This window comes from Molothrus ater, chromosome 6, assembly GCF_012460135.2.
Source record: "Molothrus ater isolate BHLD 08-10-18 breed brown headed cowbird chromosome 6, BPBGC_Mater_1.1, whole genome shotgun sequence".
In the NCBI taxonomy this organism is placed as follows: domain Eukaryota; kingdom Metazoa; phylum Chordata; class Aves; order Passeriformes; family Icteridae; genus Molothrus; species Molothrus ater.
The window spans coordinates 41,638,069-41,656,337 of NC_050483.2; the positions used below are offsets into that span (position 1 = coordinate 41,638,069).

Consider the following 18,269-nt stretch of genomic DNA (forward strand, 5'->3'; position numbering starts at 1 on the left):
TTATGACTCCCTTCAGCTGCTTCTAAGTTTGATCAGCTGTGTCTGCTTGGATTGAAGTTTTCCATGGTCTTTGTATAATTGTATAGATATTTAGATCCACTGGTAAAATTTGGAATAAGTGAAAAAGGTGAATTGGTTTATATAATATTTTTTCTTCATATTTGAAGTAGATAGCTGAAAAAAAATTCTAATAACAATTGTGCTTGCTTGCTGTCTTTGAATAAAACTTGTTCACATTTGGACCAAGTATAAATTGAAAACCTGCAGTTTGTACATGACTGTGAGAAGTGAGTTAGAAATATTTCAGAGTTTCCAGAATGTCTAAGCAAGAAAATGACCATCAGTTCATGTAAACTGACTCTATACATTACAAGCCAGGATGTATCATCCAGGTGTCTTTATAAGTGTATTCAGGTTTTGTTCTATCCCCAACAGAGAAAAAAAAGTCAAAGTCACAACTCGTAGGAAAAGTCTTGAAAGGACGACTGGTTTTTTGTTGGTCTATTTTTTTTTTTTTTTTGTCTTTTAATGCCTGGAAGTTCTTATGGTGAGAAATGCTAGGAGACTTCAGGAGACAGCACAGATAATGAGAAACCTTTCAGCCCAAGTTGATGTAACCTAGGGGAATTGGAGGAGTTTGTTCTGTGTTCAGCTATGGTGATTAGTATGATTCCTAGATATAACCCCAATGACTGACAAATATCTCTTGCAGTGACTGGTTGAGAGTTGTGTAGATATGCTTGCAGTGACTAGTTGAGAATTGTGTAGATATATATGCTTGCTGACCAGCAGATGCAGTTAAGTCAGATACTGTTGCTAAATTTTGTCTGTCTATAGTACAGTGGAAATATTTATTCTGGTCTTTATCCAGTTGTCAAATTTCACAAAGTTAGTGTGAATTTAAATATCTTTGTTCCCTCTGGATTTTAAACCTGGTGAATTTTACCAGCACGTTAAAATGTTATGAGAGGGACCAACAGGTGGTGTGGCTGTATTCTTTGGAAAATCTGCTAAAAGAGAGGACTGTGCACTGATTATAATCATGGACAAAACACACTTGACTTGGAGACAATTAATTTAATTTACTGCCAATTGAAAATAGAGTTGAATGGTGAGAAACAAAGACAAGAAAGTAGAACAGTGTCTGCCACCCTGTTTTATTGGATTTGCTCCTCCCTGCCTCTCCCACCTGCCCCCACTAGGCAGAGAAGGGGATTGGGGAATGGTGGCTGTGCTCAGCCTGTAACAGATCCTCTCTGATGCTCCTTCCTTCTCACACTTCTGTCCTGCTCCAGAGTGGGTCCTAGCCATGAATGCAGTCCTTCATGAAGTGCTCCAGCATGGGTGGTCTCCATGGGCTTTCTCCAGTGTAGGCTTTCCAGGGGCTGCAGTTCCTTCAGCAAATATCCACCTGCACTAGCACAAGAGTCCTCTATGAGTTGCAGTGTAATTGTCTGCAACACTGTAATCTTCTTTGTGGATGATGGATAATTTCTACTCTGGCACCTGGAATGCCTCCTCCCCCCTCTTTTCAATCCTTGATGTTTATAGGGGTTTGAGTTGGTTTGTTTTTGTTTTTTTCCCCCCTTTGTTTCTTGTGAGTAGCATTATGTCCTTTCTTACACATTTTTTCCCAGGTACCACCATCTTGTCCAAGGGGCTCAGCTGTGCCCTGTGGTGGATGGGTTGTAGCCATTTGGAACTGGCCATTTCAGGCACGTGGTAGCCCCAGCCTTTCCTCACTAAGGCTGCAGCTACCCCCCAGCCAACACCACGCTCCATAAACCCAATGAGAACTGCAGAAAATTTCGTGAGAGAAAAAATAATGGCCTACATGTAGCAGAATTTAAATAGTAGTTGTACAGTGAACGGTAGGAAAACAACTAAATTCTTAGTATTTCATTCATTCCTTTTTACTAAGTGGATCAAGGCTCACGTACAAAAACACTGTGCACATGTGACCAAATAGCGAGCACTACCTTAATGAAGAGCTATGGAGAGCTAAAATAAGATTGGCTGAAAGGATTTTCATTCTGATGTTGGCCAACTTGTCCTTATAGCATACTGTTCTATTTCATCCATCTGTATGGGTTCTGTGTCAGCACTGGTGCCTAGCACACTTAGTGAAACATTTAAATAATGCTGTATGAGGAGTCTGACAGTAGTACTTGGCATACTGAATAGCTTGGATATTTTGAGAGGTTAAAATCTTGTAATGATGTGGTAAATAGCCCAAGTGGTAGGTTGATGATTTAAATAGATGGAGGGCTTTTTACCTGTTGCATTTTGTCTATTTCCTTCCTGCCATGCTCTTAAAAGAGAAATAACATTAGGCACAAGGAGAGAACAAAGGAATAAATATCAGCAATTTTATGACTGCTCTCACTTCTCTCACTGCTCTATTTATATTAATCTATGTTTAACAAGTGTTTTCAGGAGATGCACTTGGAAAAGTTGTTTTGGAAGTGTTCGAGTTGTTTGGCAGATGGTTTGCTGCATCAAATAGATCACCATCAGCTTTAAGGGAGATGCCTGGTCCTCTTCACAGACAATAAAGTCTGTGAAGCACAGGGAAAAGGACAGGGCTTGCTGCCCGTGGCCGTATAGGGGCCTGTCTTTTCTGCCAGATTTTGGCAACTGCTAGACTCGCACATCTCCACCAAGCCTCTTCACCAAGATTCTGTACATCCTTTCTTATGCAAGCTACTGAACAGTGATTGGATAGGATTTAGTTCTGCTATCAGTCTGGAAACTGGAGTTTGGTGGGCTCTATATAACTTATTACTGATCCCCAGTATTTCTCCTTGTTTCTGTCCTTCAAGGCACAATGGTTGGTGATCACACCCGCTTGGAGTTCCACAACATCGAGACAGGGATCATGACAGAGAAGCGCTACATCTCCGTCATCCCCTCCAGCTTCATTGGGCACCTGCAGAGCCTCATGTTCAATGGGATGCTCTACATCGACCTGTGCAAGAATGGCGACATTGACTACTGCGAGCTGAAGGCACGCTTTGGGCTCCGCAACATCATAGCCGACCCTGTCACGTTCAAGACTAAGAGCAGCTACTTGAGCTTGGCCACCTTGCAGGCTTATACATCCATGCACCTCTTCTTTCAGTTCAAGACCACCTCAGCTGATGGTTTCATCCTCTTTAACAGTGGTGATGGCAATGACTTTATCGCAGTTGAACTAGTCAAGGGGTAAGTGGCTTTCTGTTGTTTTCTACCAGCTTTATTTATAGATAAATTACTTATAGGTGTAAGCATTTAAAGCTTAGATGAAGAGAAGTTCAGCTGGTACTCATATTTTGTCTGTTTGCTGAGCTGTAAGATGAATTGTTTAAACAAAAACACTGAAGCTTTAGACTCCTGATTTTATCACTGACTTCCTCCTATGGCTGTGGGAGGGACATTTTTACAGTGTGCAATATTAGTATTTTAAGTCATTGGGACATAGTTAGACTAATATTTTGTCCTTTCAACCATGCAGATTAGCACAGAGGAGGAGATGTGCTGAGAGCTCTGTATGTCTCTTCTTCCCCACTCCCTCTCCCTTTTCTTTTTCCATTGTAATACCTGTTTTTCTGCCATCTCCAGTGAAGGAAAAAGAAAAAGCACATGGGCTGCTGAATTTGTACTTCTGCTGGTGATGCTTGAAGAAAAGCAAACTCAGCTTGCTTTTGAGCTGCTGTATTCTTTTCAGAAGACCTATAGCTCATAAAAAAAAATCCTTGTTGGCTGAACAAATTTTGATCTCTGATGATTTAGTCATGGTAGACATGTTTTCCACAGTTTACTAGTCCTGTTTATTTCAGTTCAATCTGTTTTTGTTTTTGGTTTTGCACATATTTCTGTAAGTGGGACATTGAGTAATAAAAAAGCAACAGTCACGATCTCCTGGTGCTCTGTTGAGAGTAGAATTTTGTTCTTTTTTTTTTTTTTTTTCTTTTCTGAGTAGAATACTTCTCTTCCATCCTCAGGTGGATTTCTGTGTTTGAACTATATAAATAATTCAGGATAACACTCCCATGACTTCAGTCTTTGTTGGGGTCTCTATTTTTGCCAAAAGCTTTGGTAATTGTTTTTCAGCTGTTTGAATAAGTCTAGGATCTCATGAGAAATTTAGTACAATTTTTCAAGTGAGTTTCCTAATTAACTTCTTATGGGAGTTATTCAAAACTCAGAATTAACCTAGGGAATATGTGCCCCAAATAGTCATATCTAGTGTTACTCCCCAGTACATTTATCAATATTACCAATTTAAAAAAAAATTATTTGCACAGACAGTGTTTTTATGGATCTGAGAGAAATTTGTGAAAAAGAGGAGTGTTTTATGGTTAGAATCTGATTACTTGAAATGTTGTCATCTCAAAATACTAATCTTTACACTTTGGTGGAAAGGAAACAACTATATTCTTTCAAAGCAGTGGCTAATATTTTGGATTATTAGAACTTTCTAACCCTGAGATATTTCCCTTCATGACTTCTTAAAGTTAATTTACCAGCTCTGGCTAGAATACAGTAATGCTGAAGTTCTTCCAGAATATTAACCAGTTCTTGCTATATTTACACAGGTATATACACTACGTGTTTGACCTTGGAAATGGACCTAACGTTATCAAAGGCAACAGTGATCGTCCTCTGAATGACAACCAGTGGCACAATGTTGTCATTACCAGAGATAACAGTAACACACACAGCTTAAAAGTGGACACCAAGGTGGTCACTCAGGTTATCAACGGTGCCAAAAATCTGGATCTTAAAGGTAAACTCTACTAGATTGACAGATTCCCCCTTTTGTTCTTGCAGGGCTGAACTAGTGAACAGGAGAAAGCTTGGAGTAGCCATGCATTGCAAAGCAGTGAATCTGGACTTTGCACATTTTGGCTTTCAAATTCATTTATCTCTCTCTTGTTTGACAACTTCTTGTAGTCAAATAATTTGTCATATTCTGCTTTTTCAGAAATTGTAATTTTTCAGTTTTTCCTACTTAGGTAGCAATGAGAACTGGGGTTATTTAGGGGATTTTGTGATGGGTTCTTTATTTGATTTTGTTTTTATTTTGGTTGGTTGTTTAGTTTTTGGGCTTGTTTTGGTTTTTTTGTAGTAAAGGAATCAGAAATGATTTCTTGCACAATATGTTGCTTTGTTTTTAACTTTTTCTGAACGTGTGATCACTTTGCTTTATTCACGTTTGGTGGCAAGAAAAGTGACTCTAGAAGGTGTGTAACCTCCTCCTCCTTGTGTTTACTCCTCTCTGCTCAAGGTGATCTCTACATTGCTGGCCTGGCTCAAGGCATGTATAGCAACCTCCCAAAGCTTGTGGCCTCTCGTGATGGATTTCAGGGCTGCCTGGCATCTGTAGACCTGAATGGGCGTCTGCCTGACCTTATCAACGATGCTCTGCACCGCAGTGGGCAGATTGAGCGTGGGTGTGAAGGTATGACTGATTTCAGAGAGGTTCCCTTCTCTAGCACTCACTTCACACTTCATTGCTGCACTCTGTGCACTACTTGTTTACCTTACTGTCCATTTCATTAGTTTGCTTCCATGGCAATATTGTTTATTACACTTTTGTCTACCAAATGCAGCTTATGGATTGCCAGTTCCTGTGAGTGGCTCAGCAGCTCTTTGCCTCCGTGCTCTATCCCCTGTGAGTTGGTACCTGTAGTAGTCGGAAGGGATGGTACTAGGGAATGGACTACTACTTACTAGTAGTTTTTTCAGAGTGGTTTATTAGCATTGCAGTACCCTTAAAATACTTTGGAGGATGTTCTGAGCATTCAGTTAATTTGTGCTTCAGAGCAGCCTTTCTTGGGATCCACAGAAGTAAGTATTTGGAAGAACAAATAGAGACAGGGGAAATGGAAGGTAGAAGGAGCTGAATGGTAAGGATTGGACTGAAAGAGGAGTTAATTTTTGATGAGGTGGATCTCCAGAGAAAGCACTGGAGGCATTGCCTCTTCTGCCTGGGAAACATTTCTCTTCAGTTTTCTCTCTTTTCCAGCCAGTTTAGAACTCAGTGGGATGAGTTAATTTTTGCAGCATGTAAACCGTAGTGATTTCTTGAAGCCTCTTTAAATAATTTGCTGTTCCTGTAAGCTCCCATTAGTTAAAAGAATATCGACTTCAGCATCACTGACTCAGTACAATGCTTATGGCTTCAATTCCCAAAGCACTTGGGATACTTCCCACCCAGAAGTCCAAGGTTTTGCTGTCTGGATTAAATGACAATCACCATTATGTCTAGAATCACTCAGTACCACCAGTCTGCTGTGTTGGCTACCACTCACTACAGGAAGATAGCTTTTTCTGTGAAGTTTGTATGTTCATTTGCTAAAACAAGATGTATGTCCCAAACTGATGCTTCAAAAATTTCACAACATGAAAAGACTCCTTAATCATCTTTCCCTACTGTGTCAAGATTACAAGTTACATCATGACGAAGCCCTCCTGCTTGTCAAGACTGTTCTGTCTTAAGATTGAATGTATCATCTGAGAGAGAACTTGGAGTACCAAATTTACCATCCAATCAGGTCTGATCCCTTGTTTGTGTCTCAGTATTCTGGCTGGCTGGGAGCTCTTGTGCCCCAGCCCTCCTTCCATGCTCCCACAATAATATACTGGTTGTGAGAATTTTTTGTCCTCTCACAGGAGCTCACTCCATGTTAACTCCCATCTCACAGCAGTGGTGGGCAGTTGTAGGCTGTGGAGGGATAGAATGTAAGAAAATAAAGATAGTGCAGAAGGTAGTCTCACACCTGAGGAGTTGCAGCTGTACTAATCACCAAAGATTAGGAGCAGGCCTGCCCTTAATAGGCCACAGCTGTGTCCAATAGGAAGATGAGTGCTACAAAAGAGTGGGTTACCTGGGTGAGGAGAGAGGTGGAGTTTGTTGGCTGTGCTGTGAGGAAGAAGGAGTCAGTGCTGTGAGGAGCTGCCCATGAGCAATCACTGAGACGGTATGGAGCTTTTGCAATAAGATGACAACTGTAGGCTGTTTTCAGTCTGTCTTTCTTTTTCTTAATAGTGTCTGTTAATCCCTTTGTTCCTTGTGGAAATGAGCACAGTGTAGGAGAACTTTTGTCTTTGTCTGTTCGGGGCAAAGCCAACAAAAGAGGTACCCCTTTTCTGTATAGTTGTTTATCAGGTTCAAGGGAAAAAAATGCATTTAAGGTTTATGAAAAAGTCTATTCTATTTTTATTAGATGCACTGAAAGCTTTTTAGTATTAGTAATTTTTTTGATAACTCTTTTGTTTAAAATTATTGCAACCCATTGGCTCTTTAGCTGGCATGTGATCTCTACTAGCCCTCCTCTTCCAGAGAACCACCCAGTCAGACCATCCTGTTGTTCTGTGTGTGGCTCAGGGACAGAGCCATGAGGCTTGCCCTGAAGAGTGTCCCATTAGAGCTGTGGTGTTTCCTTCTCCTGTACCTAGTGTAGTTCTTTGATGTAATGTTGTATTGCTGAGGTTATGTAATGTCAGTGCTGCTCCCAAAACACATCAAGTGGCACTTTGTCTGTGTGCCAGCGTGGTACCAGCACAGCTGCTGCCTGAATGTGGAGATTGCTTTGGTTTCCTGAAAGCAAGTTCCCCTTCTCTTCTAAAGTCCTTCAAACAGGACTCAGAATTGGAAAGAGACCTAAAAAATTGGGTGATAAGGTCAGTGACGGTCATCATTCTGCCTTTGGAAGAGCTTGATCTTGGAAAGCTGTGCCCTTGCTACCTTCCCAAATGGTCCCTGTTCAGTACCAAGGAAACTGCTGTAGAGGAAAGTGTTCTTTTTTGCCAGCATATTCAGGATTAGTAAAAACCTGAGAATTTGGTTACTGTAAAGCTGTTACATTTTTTGTTGGTTATTTTTTTCCTTAATTATTGAATCATAACAATCCTCAAAGCTTCATCTCAGATCTGTCTTGCTGCCTGCTGGTGCCTATTCTTACAGTTGCCAGTGAAAGTCACACTTATCTCCCATTCTCTAAGGAAAGAAAAACTCTAAGGTTGTTCAGTCCTTATTTATGTCTCCGTAGTTTGTTTCCATCTGAAGTAACTTTGGGTGCAGTCTTAATGTTTTTAAGGGCAGAAGTCCCAAGTAGTCCTCGCTGCCTCATTATATTTAAATACATTTTTAATAGACAATTGCAGGCTTTTTGTCTGAGTAGTCATGCTGTGTGTTGATTTACTGGACATCTCTGTATTTCATCATGAAGGGCAGAGGGACCACATATGTGATGGGAACATGCAAGCTTGAAGAAATGTGTTCCATTCCCACAATGAATTTTGTCTTTCAAAGGTCACATGAGAGAGATTGCTGCTAATGCTTGTCTTTTGTTGAAGCCTTGCTTTCAGAGGCAGAGATTACCATGTGGCAGCTATTTTCTTAGAAACTGTCAGTTTCATCTCAGGACAAAATCAAGGAATGCTTAGAAGGCAGCCTTGAGAGCAGTAGAATATGAGATGTAGGTCAGCAGAGAGCACTGTCCTGGCTAAGATGCACCAGTACTGCCGCAAAGGGGTTGCATTGTTGCATCCTGTTTGGGTTTTTATCTCTGTTCATGCGTTTCAGTACCCTGTTTCATACCACCGATTAAGAGTCACAAGTTTTGATAGGAAAATAATATTCCTTATTGTCTTATCTTGCCTCCTTTCATTCAATTTGAGCAAGCCATTGAACTTCCTTGACCACGTTGTTCCTCTCATGTGCTTAAGCATGATTCAGCCTCCCTGTGCACCAAAGCACACACTTACCACAGAATTATCTGTGTTCCAGTGATGAGTAAGGCTTCTACTCGAACAGGAAGCACTTTGAAGAATTTCTATTTGTAGGACATATTTTTCTTTGGAACCTACCAAAACATTCTTAGTCATATATACAAGTCACTCTTGAGATGCAGGCATCCTTGAGACTGAAATTGGCTGATGTTTAACAGTGTATAGTAGTGCTAAAAAAAGTCACTTCAAGACTTGAAGCAATAATTATTTACCTCCGATATCCTACTGGTTCTATCGCTATGATTTCTTTAAATTATATATGGTGGGATTTGTTTAGGCTAGCACAACTAAATAACCTCTTAATAGTTTTTGTTAGGTGACATATCAGCTCCCTTTTGCACCATGCAGCTTCCATGTGTGCTGTAGAAGCTTATGGTTTCAGCTTTTGGAGTCAACTGTTCAATCACCTGTGTGTTTGACAAGATGACAGATGCCACACTGGCGTGTTTTGTGTTTCAATGTATCCTGTAGTATGATTGCTCTGGGCAAAGGATTTTGAGGGGGATTATCTGGAAGAAGAGAACCCAAGAGTGTGAAATGTCAAATGAGTTTATGAAGTTAAAGTTTCATATCACACACTTTTTTTTTTTAACATGGTGGTTTAGTTTATTTTCATTGGTCTTTTGCAATTGCTACATTCCTCATTTTTCAGGCAGCTCTTCATGGATCTTGAAAGTCTGATTAGATCTGTAGTGGCAGCTTGTGTTTCCCTGGAAGGGATGTTGCAACGCCAGAAACCTCCTTGCTGCCTGGGCTATGTTCAGGTGTGCTGCACACAGCTCTGAGGAGAAAAAATCTTGGCGAGAATGACATGATAGCAATATGCTTGTTCATTTTTCAGTTTCTTGATCTCTTGTGCTCACTGCAGCTTTCACCATTATCTCTGACCTAACAAGAGGGCCCTTCCCCTTACCACCACCTCAAAAAGGCATTGGTGAGATGGCCTGAGAAAAGCTACCAGAAGTAGGGAAGTGGTTAAGACTTAAATCGTCCTTGTGTCAGTGTTGCATCAGGGTATTAAACATGCTGAAGAGCCAAAATGGATTTTCAGAAAGGTCTTCAAATGGGATGGCCTTTTCCAGTGGAAGCTTGAAGGCAAGTCTGCCACCTACTTTCGGCCTTGCTTTCCCCACCCATAAAATTCATCTTCCAGGTGTTTGTATTTGTGCTAAAAGTATGAAATTCATCTATGTCTTGTAAACCACTTTTAAAATGTGGATGGAGGCTCTTGGACATGAGCAAAGCATTAGGAACTGAAAAAAGTCTTCTATAAGGACACAGTTGTCTCCAGTCTGTATCTCAACAGCCTATGAAGGGTGGTTGGAAACTTTTTACTCCTGAGTTTGAGCAGTACAGACTATTCTACATCAAACACACACAGTTTGAGAGAGAAGATGTCTGCACTATGGTATATAGATGAAGAGTTGGTAGATGGAAGAAGTTGTATCAGGTCACCTAATTTCCCTTCTTTAAAGTAAACAATTTAAACTTCACCTCAGCTTTCTCTCACTTTTTGACTTTTAAAATGAGGTCTTATTGCTGAACTCCTCATTTCTGGTCTTATGACTAGGTAAATGGATCAATTTATTCCATCCACAAAAATCTAGACTGAGTGATTCGGTGTTTTTTTTTTCTCACTGGTCCTTGAAAAAGTTAATCACATGTCCAATCTTTTGTGTAGTTTGAAGAGGATGCCCTCAATATTGATGAGTACTTTCTGCCTTTGAGGCATTTTTTCATCTCTTTATTAATTTGCCACATGTTCTCACATGTTTTCCTTTCTTTTAATTGGATATCCTTATATTGCTTCCTATGGGCACTAGAGCTATCTGAAATTCAGCTGCATGTTCTAAATATTTTTATCCCATCGTGTGCCCAGCCAAAAAACCCTAAGAGCAGTGTCTAAAGAACATTTTATTTCTTCTGTAAGGAAGTTTTTTATGTGCTTTAGAGATATTGCTTCTACCTCACCTGTTCCACTAACAGCTTCTCACAAAGGAGACTGATTATTATTAAACTGGCTGACACTATTCCAGATGTTTTGGGACTTTTTTTTGGTCCTTATTTAATCTTCTTTCCAGATCCCACAGTAAAATCATAATCTTTTGCTACTTTCCATTAAATAGTATAGTTAACCTTTGGAATTCACTGGTGCATGAAAAGCATGAATGACACATACAGGCTGGATAATCAGAAACACATTTTGCATACTAAGCAGTATGTGGAAAACAGCAAATCTAATCTCATGCTTAAAATCTCACAGCAGGATAATGTCAAAAAGAATTTCACCCTTCATCTGCTCAGTAGAGAAAATTCAAATCTGGTCATACTTCACTTTCTCTCTGGAATCAAAGGTTATCCATTGAAGAGTAGAGCATTAATTTGCTCATGATGGTTTGACATCATTCCTTTTCCTTGCTTTTGTATTCTATTCTCATAATGCTCCTGGATTTATGGAACAAATATGAGCTTTTCTCTCAGCTACAAAGAAAATAAGGCACAGGGAAGTAGGAAAAGTACTTGTTTGTTATAGAGAAATTACTTTGTTAGAATAAGTGTTGAAAATGATGCATGGAGAAGTGCGTCCTTTTCTTTTCTATGCCTTCCCCCTTTCTTTTGAATTTTGTTTAAGGAAAATGGGATTTTATAGCTTTATGTAGTAAAGCAATTTCAAAAGCGGAGAGAAAATTCTGACTATCTCAAAAGGGAGTATAATTGCTATCTTGAGTCATTCATAGGCTGTGAAACAGCAAAGATTTAAAATGTTAAAATTCTTAGGAAGCACAGAAAATGGCATCTGCACATGTCAGTTCTAATTTATTGGGTTGTAAATGTAAAAGAAGACAATGGGGAAAGGAGAACTACCAATCTTTCTTCAGTATCAGCTGTGATATTAGAACTTTTTAAGAACAGGTTAAAGATGGTAAGTATGCACTTCTTAAATAAACATCTTTTGAGCAATGAAGTTGATGATTTGGTGTTTTGTTGTTCCTATTGTGCTGTGTAATAGAAATATTTAACCTTCAGAGGCAGGGGATTCAGGAGCTGCTGCCTGTGCTCCCATCTTTGTCCTCTACTTTTTCCCTTCTGAAAGAGCAAACTTAGAATCGAGATATAACACACCAAAAATCTATGTGGCTTCCTTGTAACTGACTCAATTAAAAAAAACCACAGCAAACCAACCAAACAAAAGAAACAAAAATGAATCAAAAAGCCCAAACAAAAAAAAAAAAAAAGAAACCCTGTGCCTACATGGAAGAGCATCAGTGCAAGTATTGTTTTCCCTTTGATGCTCTTCAGTCTTTACAAAGTGTATTTGGATCTTTAGACAGTCAGACTTAGTATACTTATGATTTTTTTTTCCATGTGAACTATAATTTGACCACAGATAACAAGATCATTCTAACCTAGGTGAAATAATGAACTGGTACTCTTTTTTTTTTTTTTCTTTGATGACTGATTAAGACTATATGGGTCTAAAGCCTGAGCTGTCTGCTTGCCTGTTGATGTAAAGTTTTTTTTAAGAATGTGTTGAAATCTATGAGCAGGTGACAGCTTGTGAGGGGGCAAGGTGCTACTGTCACTTATATCCAGTGTTGAGTTCACTTCTTTGGCGAAACAGAAATTTTTCTCATATAGAATTATCAGTCCTCTATAGTTTTCTGGCAATAAATCCACTTTGGACAAAAAGCCAAACAAACTAAATGCATGCTTGATGGAGGTACTGAGAGTCAAATAGATATTTTTTTTACTTAAATGGATTCTATGTATTTCTCAAACAAGACAAAATCTCTCCAAAATTATTGGAAATGCTGAGAGATTGGTTAAAGAATGTGATGTTTTTTCTTCTCTTGGTATTATCTATACATTTTTTGATTTTTGTGTGTGCATGAATGAAATGCATTTCTTCTCTTTCTATTTGGTTTTGTTATCCGTTGGTTGCATTAATGTAGTCACTGTCCCTCTGTTGCTTATGTTGTCATTTCTGTGTGTTTTGATTATGCATGTTGGCTGTGATAGTTATACCAGTTGCTTTTATTTATTTAAAGTGATGTTACCCTGGTTTATCTGCTTTTATACTAACCTGTTGTTTATTGTCTTTGCTTTTTTATTTTTTTTTTTTTGGCTAACAAAGTTGAGTTGACCAAAGCTGACCTGCAAGGTAGTGAAGGTTGTTCTTCTCCATTACTTGTTTCAATGAAAGATGCTTTTATGTAACATTTAGTGCCTTTTACTAGGTGCAGTCACACCTGTAGGACAGAAACAGAATGGCAAACCCCAGCATCTCGGGAGGGGGATTCTGGGTTGAAGAAGAATATGGCAAACAATGGAGCTGCTTCTGTTGACCTGGGGGATTTGACTGTATCAATCTCTGAATAGCCATAAAAGCACCAGCTGATTTCCTGGAAAGCCTAATGATCAGGCAAATACCTGCTGTGCATCAAGATGTAGAAGGCCCTCAGAGCTTTAAAAAACAGAAAGTTGAATTAGTTTCTTTAGTACTGATCTTAAGGAAGGAGTTCAGGAGGGTAAATAGCTGTTTGGTCTTTTTTGTTCTGTTTTGTTTTTTGTTTTTTTGTTTTTTTTTTTTAATGTAGATTTTGAAAAAAACCCACAGAAATAACTTTCTGGAATTTCAATTTCAAAATAAAACAAAACCAAAAATCTCTAAACTATAAGCTCCCTCAATATTTAAAATGGCTTTTTACAAGCCGTAGTCAGGGTAGGAAAGATTCCATTTTGGAGGGTCAGCACAGTAGCAGAACCAGAGAGGAGCACATGGGAGCAGCTGTTAACACCGAGGAGGATGAGGAGGTCCCTTGTCCTGTCTCAGCCGTCAGTGCTGCCAACATTGTGCTGGTTCTGTGCCACAAAGCTCCTTCCGCAGCGGCTGTTGCCACACCTGATGTCACAGACTTCCCCTCAAAGAGATTTCCTGGCAGGTCTGCAGGCCTTGGTGGTACAGAGTGCCTGTCCAAGAAACTGGGGCTGAGTCTCTCCCCTGCAGGTGTGTCCTTGTCAAGGAGCTGTGCCACCAGGTCAAGGAGTTATTTGAGCAAGGCACTAGGTTGAGTAGCATTTGTGAGAATAAGAAGGAAACCAGGTATTCTCAGAGACCCTGTAGACTTTTTTCCTGCGACATTAGTATGGAAATGTGCCTATTAGAGATTAATAGGTCTGATACTAGTATAAACAGGAAGATGTTTTCCATGGCGTTGACAGTGAATCCTTTTAAATATGATAATGAAAATGTACTTCCCAATTCATCTGTAAAGACTGCAATATAGAGTACAAAATTAATTTATTCTGGAATGCCATGAAAGTTAAAAAACTGCTCCTCCTTTTTAATGGGAAAGGAGATAATGGTTTCAGGTATAAAGAGAAGTCAGAGGGATTGAACAATGTGTCTCTCTTTAGCAGTCCTCAAGCCACAGATAGCATCCGTTATGGGATCATCTTAGTCACCCTGAAATTTTATGTCTAAGCCACTTAATGTCTAAGGTTCTGTTGTGAGACAAAACATAGAATGTTCCTGTTTCACTCTCTGAGATAGAGACTTCCTGAGATTTTACATATCTCTGGAATTAAGGTTTTGTAGCTTTAATCACGATTCATTAACTCCTTTGCTATTCACTGTGTTTAGTGTGAAGACATGGTGATATTGCTGACATCATCTAATGTAATACATGCCATTTTCAAATTAAAATATTCTTGTTCTGTATTCTAGGTATAGGCAGGTAGCCATTACCTTTCCTTCAGGATATCATCTGTGTTTTTTAAGTAGAGTTTGGTGTTCTGTGGCTCAGTAGAAAAGGATAAAAATAAATTTGGATGAATAAGGATGTTTTAACAGTTTATCGCTGTAGCAGTTGCTGACAAGAGCATATTAACAGATACCCTCTTACCCAGCAGGTAATGATACTGACAGTCTGAGATAATTTTAGCAATTGAATCCGTATGAGACATTGAATCTGAAATATTTGACAGCCTTGAGGTAGACAGAAGTTCATGTGATGTGTTTTGCCTTACCTGTGTGGAGCATCTGACTGCAACTATGTTTTGTTGGCATCTCTGACCTGTTCCCAACTGTAACATTTGAAGTACTCTGTCTTACAGAGGTGAGTGATCTAGAGAGGTGCTGCCCCTAGGGGATTTCTGAAGTTTATGTAAATAAAAGGGGTAAAAGATGAGATTTGAAAAAATAGGAAATATATATGGACTGAGACTGATGTGATAAAAAAAAAAACATCCTGGAAGTACACTGGAGTTTAAATAACTTTAGGATTAATATGTTTTCTGTTATCCACTGAAATTGTGGCAGTGATTTTTAGGACTTATATTAGACATTAGCAAGTATTGTGTCTCTCTTGCCACAGCCCCTGCTGTTCTCTGTAGTCAGTTATGTGTCCATCAGAATTTATGCTCAGGAATTCCTGAGCTTGATTTTTGATGTTTATTGAAGTGGATGGATCATGCACAGGAAGTTCTGGAAGAAAGAGATCTATTGTTTTGATTTTTCCAGAGTCCTCAGAACCAAAGGCATATCACACCTGTGAAGATTATTCCATCTCATCCTCAATTTTTTTACGGAGGTCTTAACCCTGTAGGAGCATTTGCCCTTCAGATAGAGACATCTGATTACATTGAAGGTTAAGGGAAAGCATTTGGCTTGAGTGCATAAAGTGGATTATTGGCTTTCCAGGAAACCAACCTTTGCTAAATAGGTTTGGCTATTTCAGGATAGGCCATGATGCCTTGTACTTAAGGGCTGGGACTTGAGGATCCTCATGGGTCCCTTCCAAATCAGACTATTCTGTGACTCTTTTATATTGCTGTGATTTGCAGTGAGGAAGGATGTTTTGCCAATGTACTCTGTTTTTTTTCTTGTTCATGTACCGCCCTTTCAATTTTCCTTTATGCTTTTAGTTTCTGTGTCTGAATGTCCAAATGCTGTTTACTTCCTCTGCTTCATTTGTATCTCCCTGTCCCTTGTTGCATTCTGTGTGCAGGCATACTCCCTTTTATGCAGTTGATTTCTTGTTCTCTGGTTGGGATTTTTATTCTTTTGGCCTTTTTTGGTTCTTTCCTCACCAGCATGTGTATAAGCACATTGCTCATGACCTTTTAGGTTACCTAGAAATGGCAAGTGGAAGAATGGCAAGGGAGAAAGGTGACAGGTATATGCCAGCTTTCTTTGAGGAGAAGGAAATTCCAGCACTTTGCAGATCCATTTCTGTGATTTGCCATTGCTTCTAGATTCCCTTCTTCTGTCACCTTGAGATAGATGTGCTTTCTGTGGGAGAAAGCACATTTGTGCATGTTTGTTATTTTAACTAGTCCTGGTTCCTGAAGTTTTCAGACCAGCTGCTTATTTGGAACAAAAGGACTCAGCAGCATGACTTATATCAGGTAGATGAAGCATTCAGGCTCTGTTGAGGCACTGAAAAAAATTGCTACATTTCTCAGAGGACAGAAGAATGCTGGCTTTTGAGTTATTTCTGACAATGAGTAACTTTAAATATGGAACCTGACAGATGCCTAACCTTATTTAGGTGATGAAAGGGATGATGAGTTCTTAACAAAGTATGAAACTGAGAGCTTGAAGAGCTGGCCTTGCAATCGTTGAAAATCTGTTTGGTTTGTGGTTCTGGTTTGCTATATTAGTCTGTGATATTCCTGCTTTCTGCTATCTGTGACTCAAAATACAGGATCTAGCTTTCTGAATCATGCACTGAGCCCTGACTGTAATTTAGTTTCTTGGATTTGTGCAAAGTAAATGCTGACATATCACCAATATGTATTTGGTAGTAAGAGTATACATGGTATGGTCCATCCCAGAAACGGATGGTTCCATGAGATTCACCCTTAATTTGCTCACTTTTTAAACAGGAGAAATCTTGTTTTCCAAATTATTCTAATACTGGAAAACTATTGGGCATAACTTTATTTCCTCCTAAACCTGCAAGGAGGAGTGAGTCCTGGAACAGGTTTATTTTCTACCTGGTACATATGGTTTCCAAGACCTGATGCCTTTCTGAGCAGAACTGCTACTGCAGAGTGAATTAAAAAAGGCTGACGCTCTCTGATTATGAAAGAGGAATGCTGACAGAAGTAGAGTGTAGATTTATCAAAGGTGTAAATTGATTGTAATGTCTGACTTTACTGTAGAGATAGTTCAGTGCTGCATGACATTTGTAATTTAGGAACTATAGGACTAAAAAAAGCACCTTATTCTGCAAAGGCTGTAAAGATGCCTTGTGTATGTTACTTTCCTATTGCTTCGTAACATTTCTGAAGACACAAGGAGAAGAGATAAGAGCATTTAGGGAGGTGAAGAATGAAAATGGAACCATACTGTTATTGAACTTCCCCTGTTGCTGATCTTCATCTTATTGAGACAATAACATTAACACAAATGGTTGATTCCCTTCAAAAAGAGTGAATTTTTGATGTGTGGAGGAAGGTATTGTGTGCAATGGTTTATTATTAATATTTATCTTAATGTTTATTACTAGTTGTGATCAAAGCATGAAGCAGTTGTGTTATAATCCTGCAGCTGCTGTACAAACTGATTCCACATGTAACTTGAAAGAACAGTAAACACAATGCTGTGTTTTATTTCTCAAGTTTTCCTGCAAGGAGCTTTCAAAAGATACAGAAGGAATGACTTTTTTTGCCCGTGAAACATAGAAGTTTTAGCAACATGAAGCAGTAGAATTTTTTTTTAAATTTCAGGGCAGAGAAACATACCATACAACTGATATTGTAGGAAAAAGGGCAGAAAAACCAATTTTTCTAAGCAGAATACACATACAAGATCAGGCTATTATACTCTTCAAAGGTGATTTTCTTCAAACACTTATTAGAAAAATTAGTAAACAAACAATACATCTGGATAGGTAGCTGAAGAAAAGTGTAGTACTGGTCTCCTTCCCAGGGAGGGAGACCCAACAAATGTCAGATCCTGCAAGTCCTTGGATACTGAGCTGTTCTAGTAAAAATTAGAGATCCAGACATAAAAAGGACATTGTTGAAGAATCCTGGTTTGCTATTTCATGTTCCAAAGGAGATGCCCCTGTTGGTAGGCTTAGCCTGGACAGGAAGAGACACAGCAAGTCATGCTTCTGCTGGTGGCATTGCTTTTCTGGGGACTTTTCCACTTCTACTTGATATCTACTGCCCACTTACTCCTCTTTCCACTGTGCGTGTGGCACGAAGAAGGCAATGCACCAAGCTCAGCGACAGACAGTAAAATCAGAGCTATCTAAGATTATTATGTGAAGACTAATTCTGAAACTTTGCTTTTAAATACTTTGTCTGCTCATAGTGTTGCCAGAGGAATGAGATTAAAAATAGACCTAAGTCCTGATGGCACTGGTAATTTAGAAACAATTCTACTGCTTTATATATAAGTTGTTTGTCATCTTCTTTCCTTGTTCGTTAGCACTAAAGGGCATGTGCGTGGTAGCACAATCTTCATGTTTTATAAT

At 39.1% G+C, this 18,269-nt stretch overlaps 1 protein-coding gene and 1 long non-coding RNA gene across 19 annotated transcripts in view; one reads left to right on the forward strand and one right to left on the reverse strand.

Annotated features, from left to right (window-relative positions):
* Nucleotides 1-18,269, forward strand: part of NRXN3 (neurexin 3) — a 966,298-nt gene that overhangs the window by 426,277 nt on the left and 521,752 nt on the right. For all 18 annotated transcript variants that reach the window (XR_008508436.1, XR_008508437.1, XM_054515101.1 and 15 more), the window contains 3 exons: nucleotides 2,823-3,204; nucleotides 4,578-4,768; nucleotides 5,270-5,443. Coding sequence is in view for 16 of the 18 variants with exons in the window: in XM_054515101.1 (XP_054371076.1) it covers nucleotides 2,823-3,204; nucleotides 4,578-4,768; nucleotides 5,270-5,443 (747 nt within the window). In the remaining 2 variants the exon portion in view is untranslated. The remainder of the gene's footprint in view (nucleotides 1-2,822; nucleotides 3,205-4,577; nucleotides 4,769-5,269; nucleotides 5,444-18,269) is intronic.
* LOC118686934 (uncharacterized) overlaps nucleotides 1-18,269 on the reverse strand; it is a 190,291-nt gene that overhangs the window by 3,160 nt on the left and 168,862 nt on the right. The gene's annotated exons all lie outside the window — the stretch shown is intronic.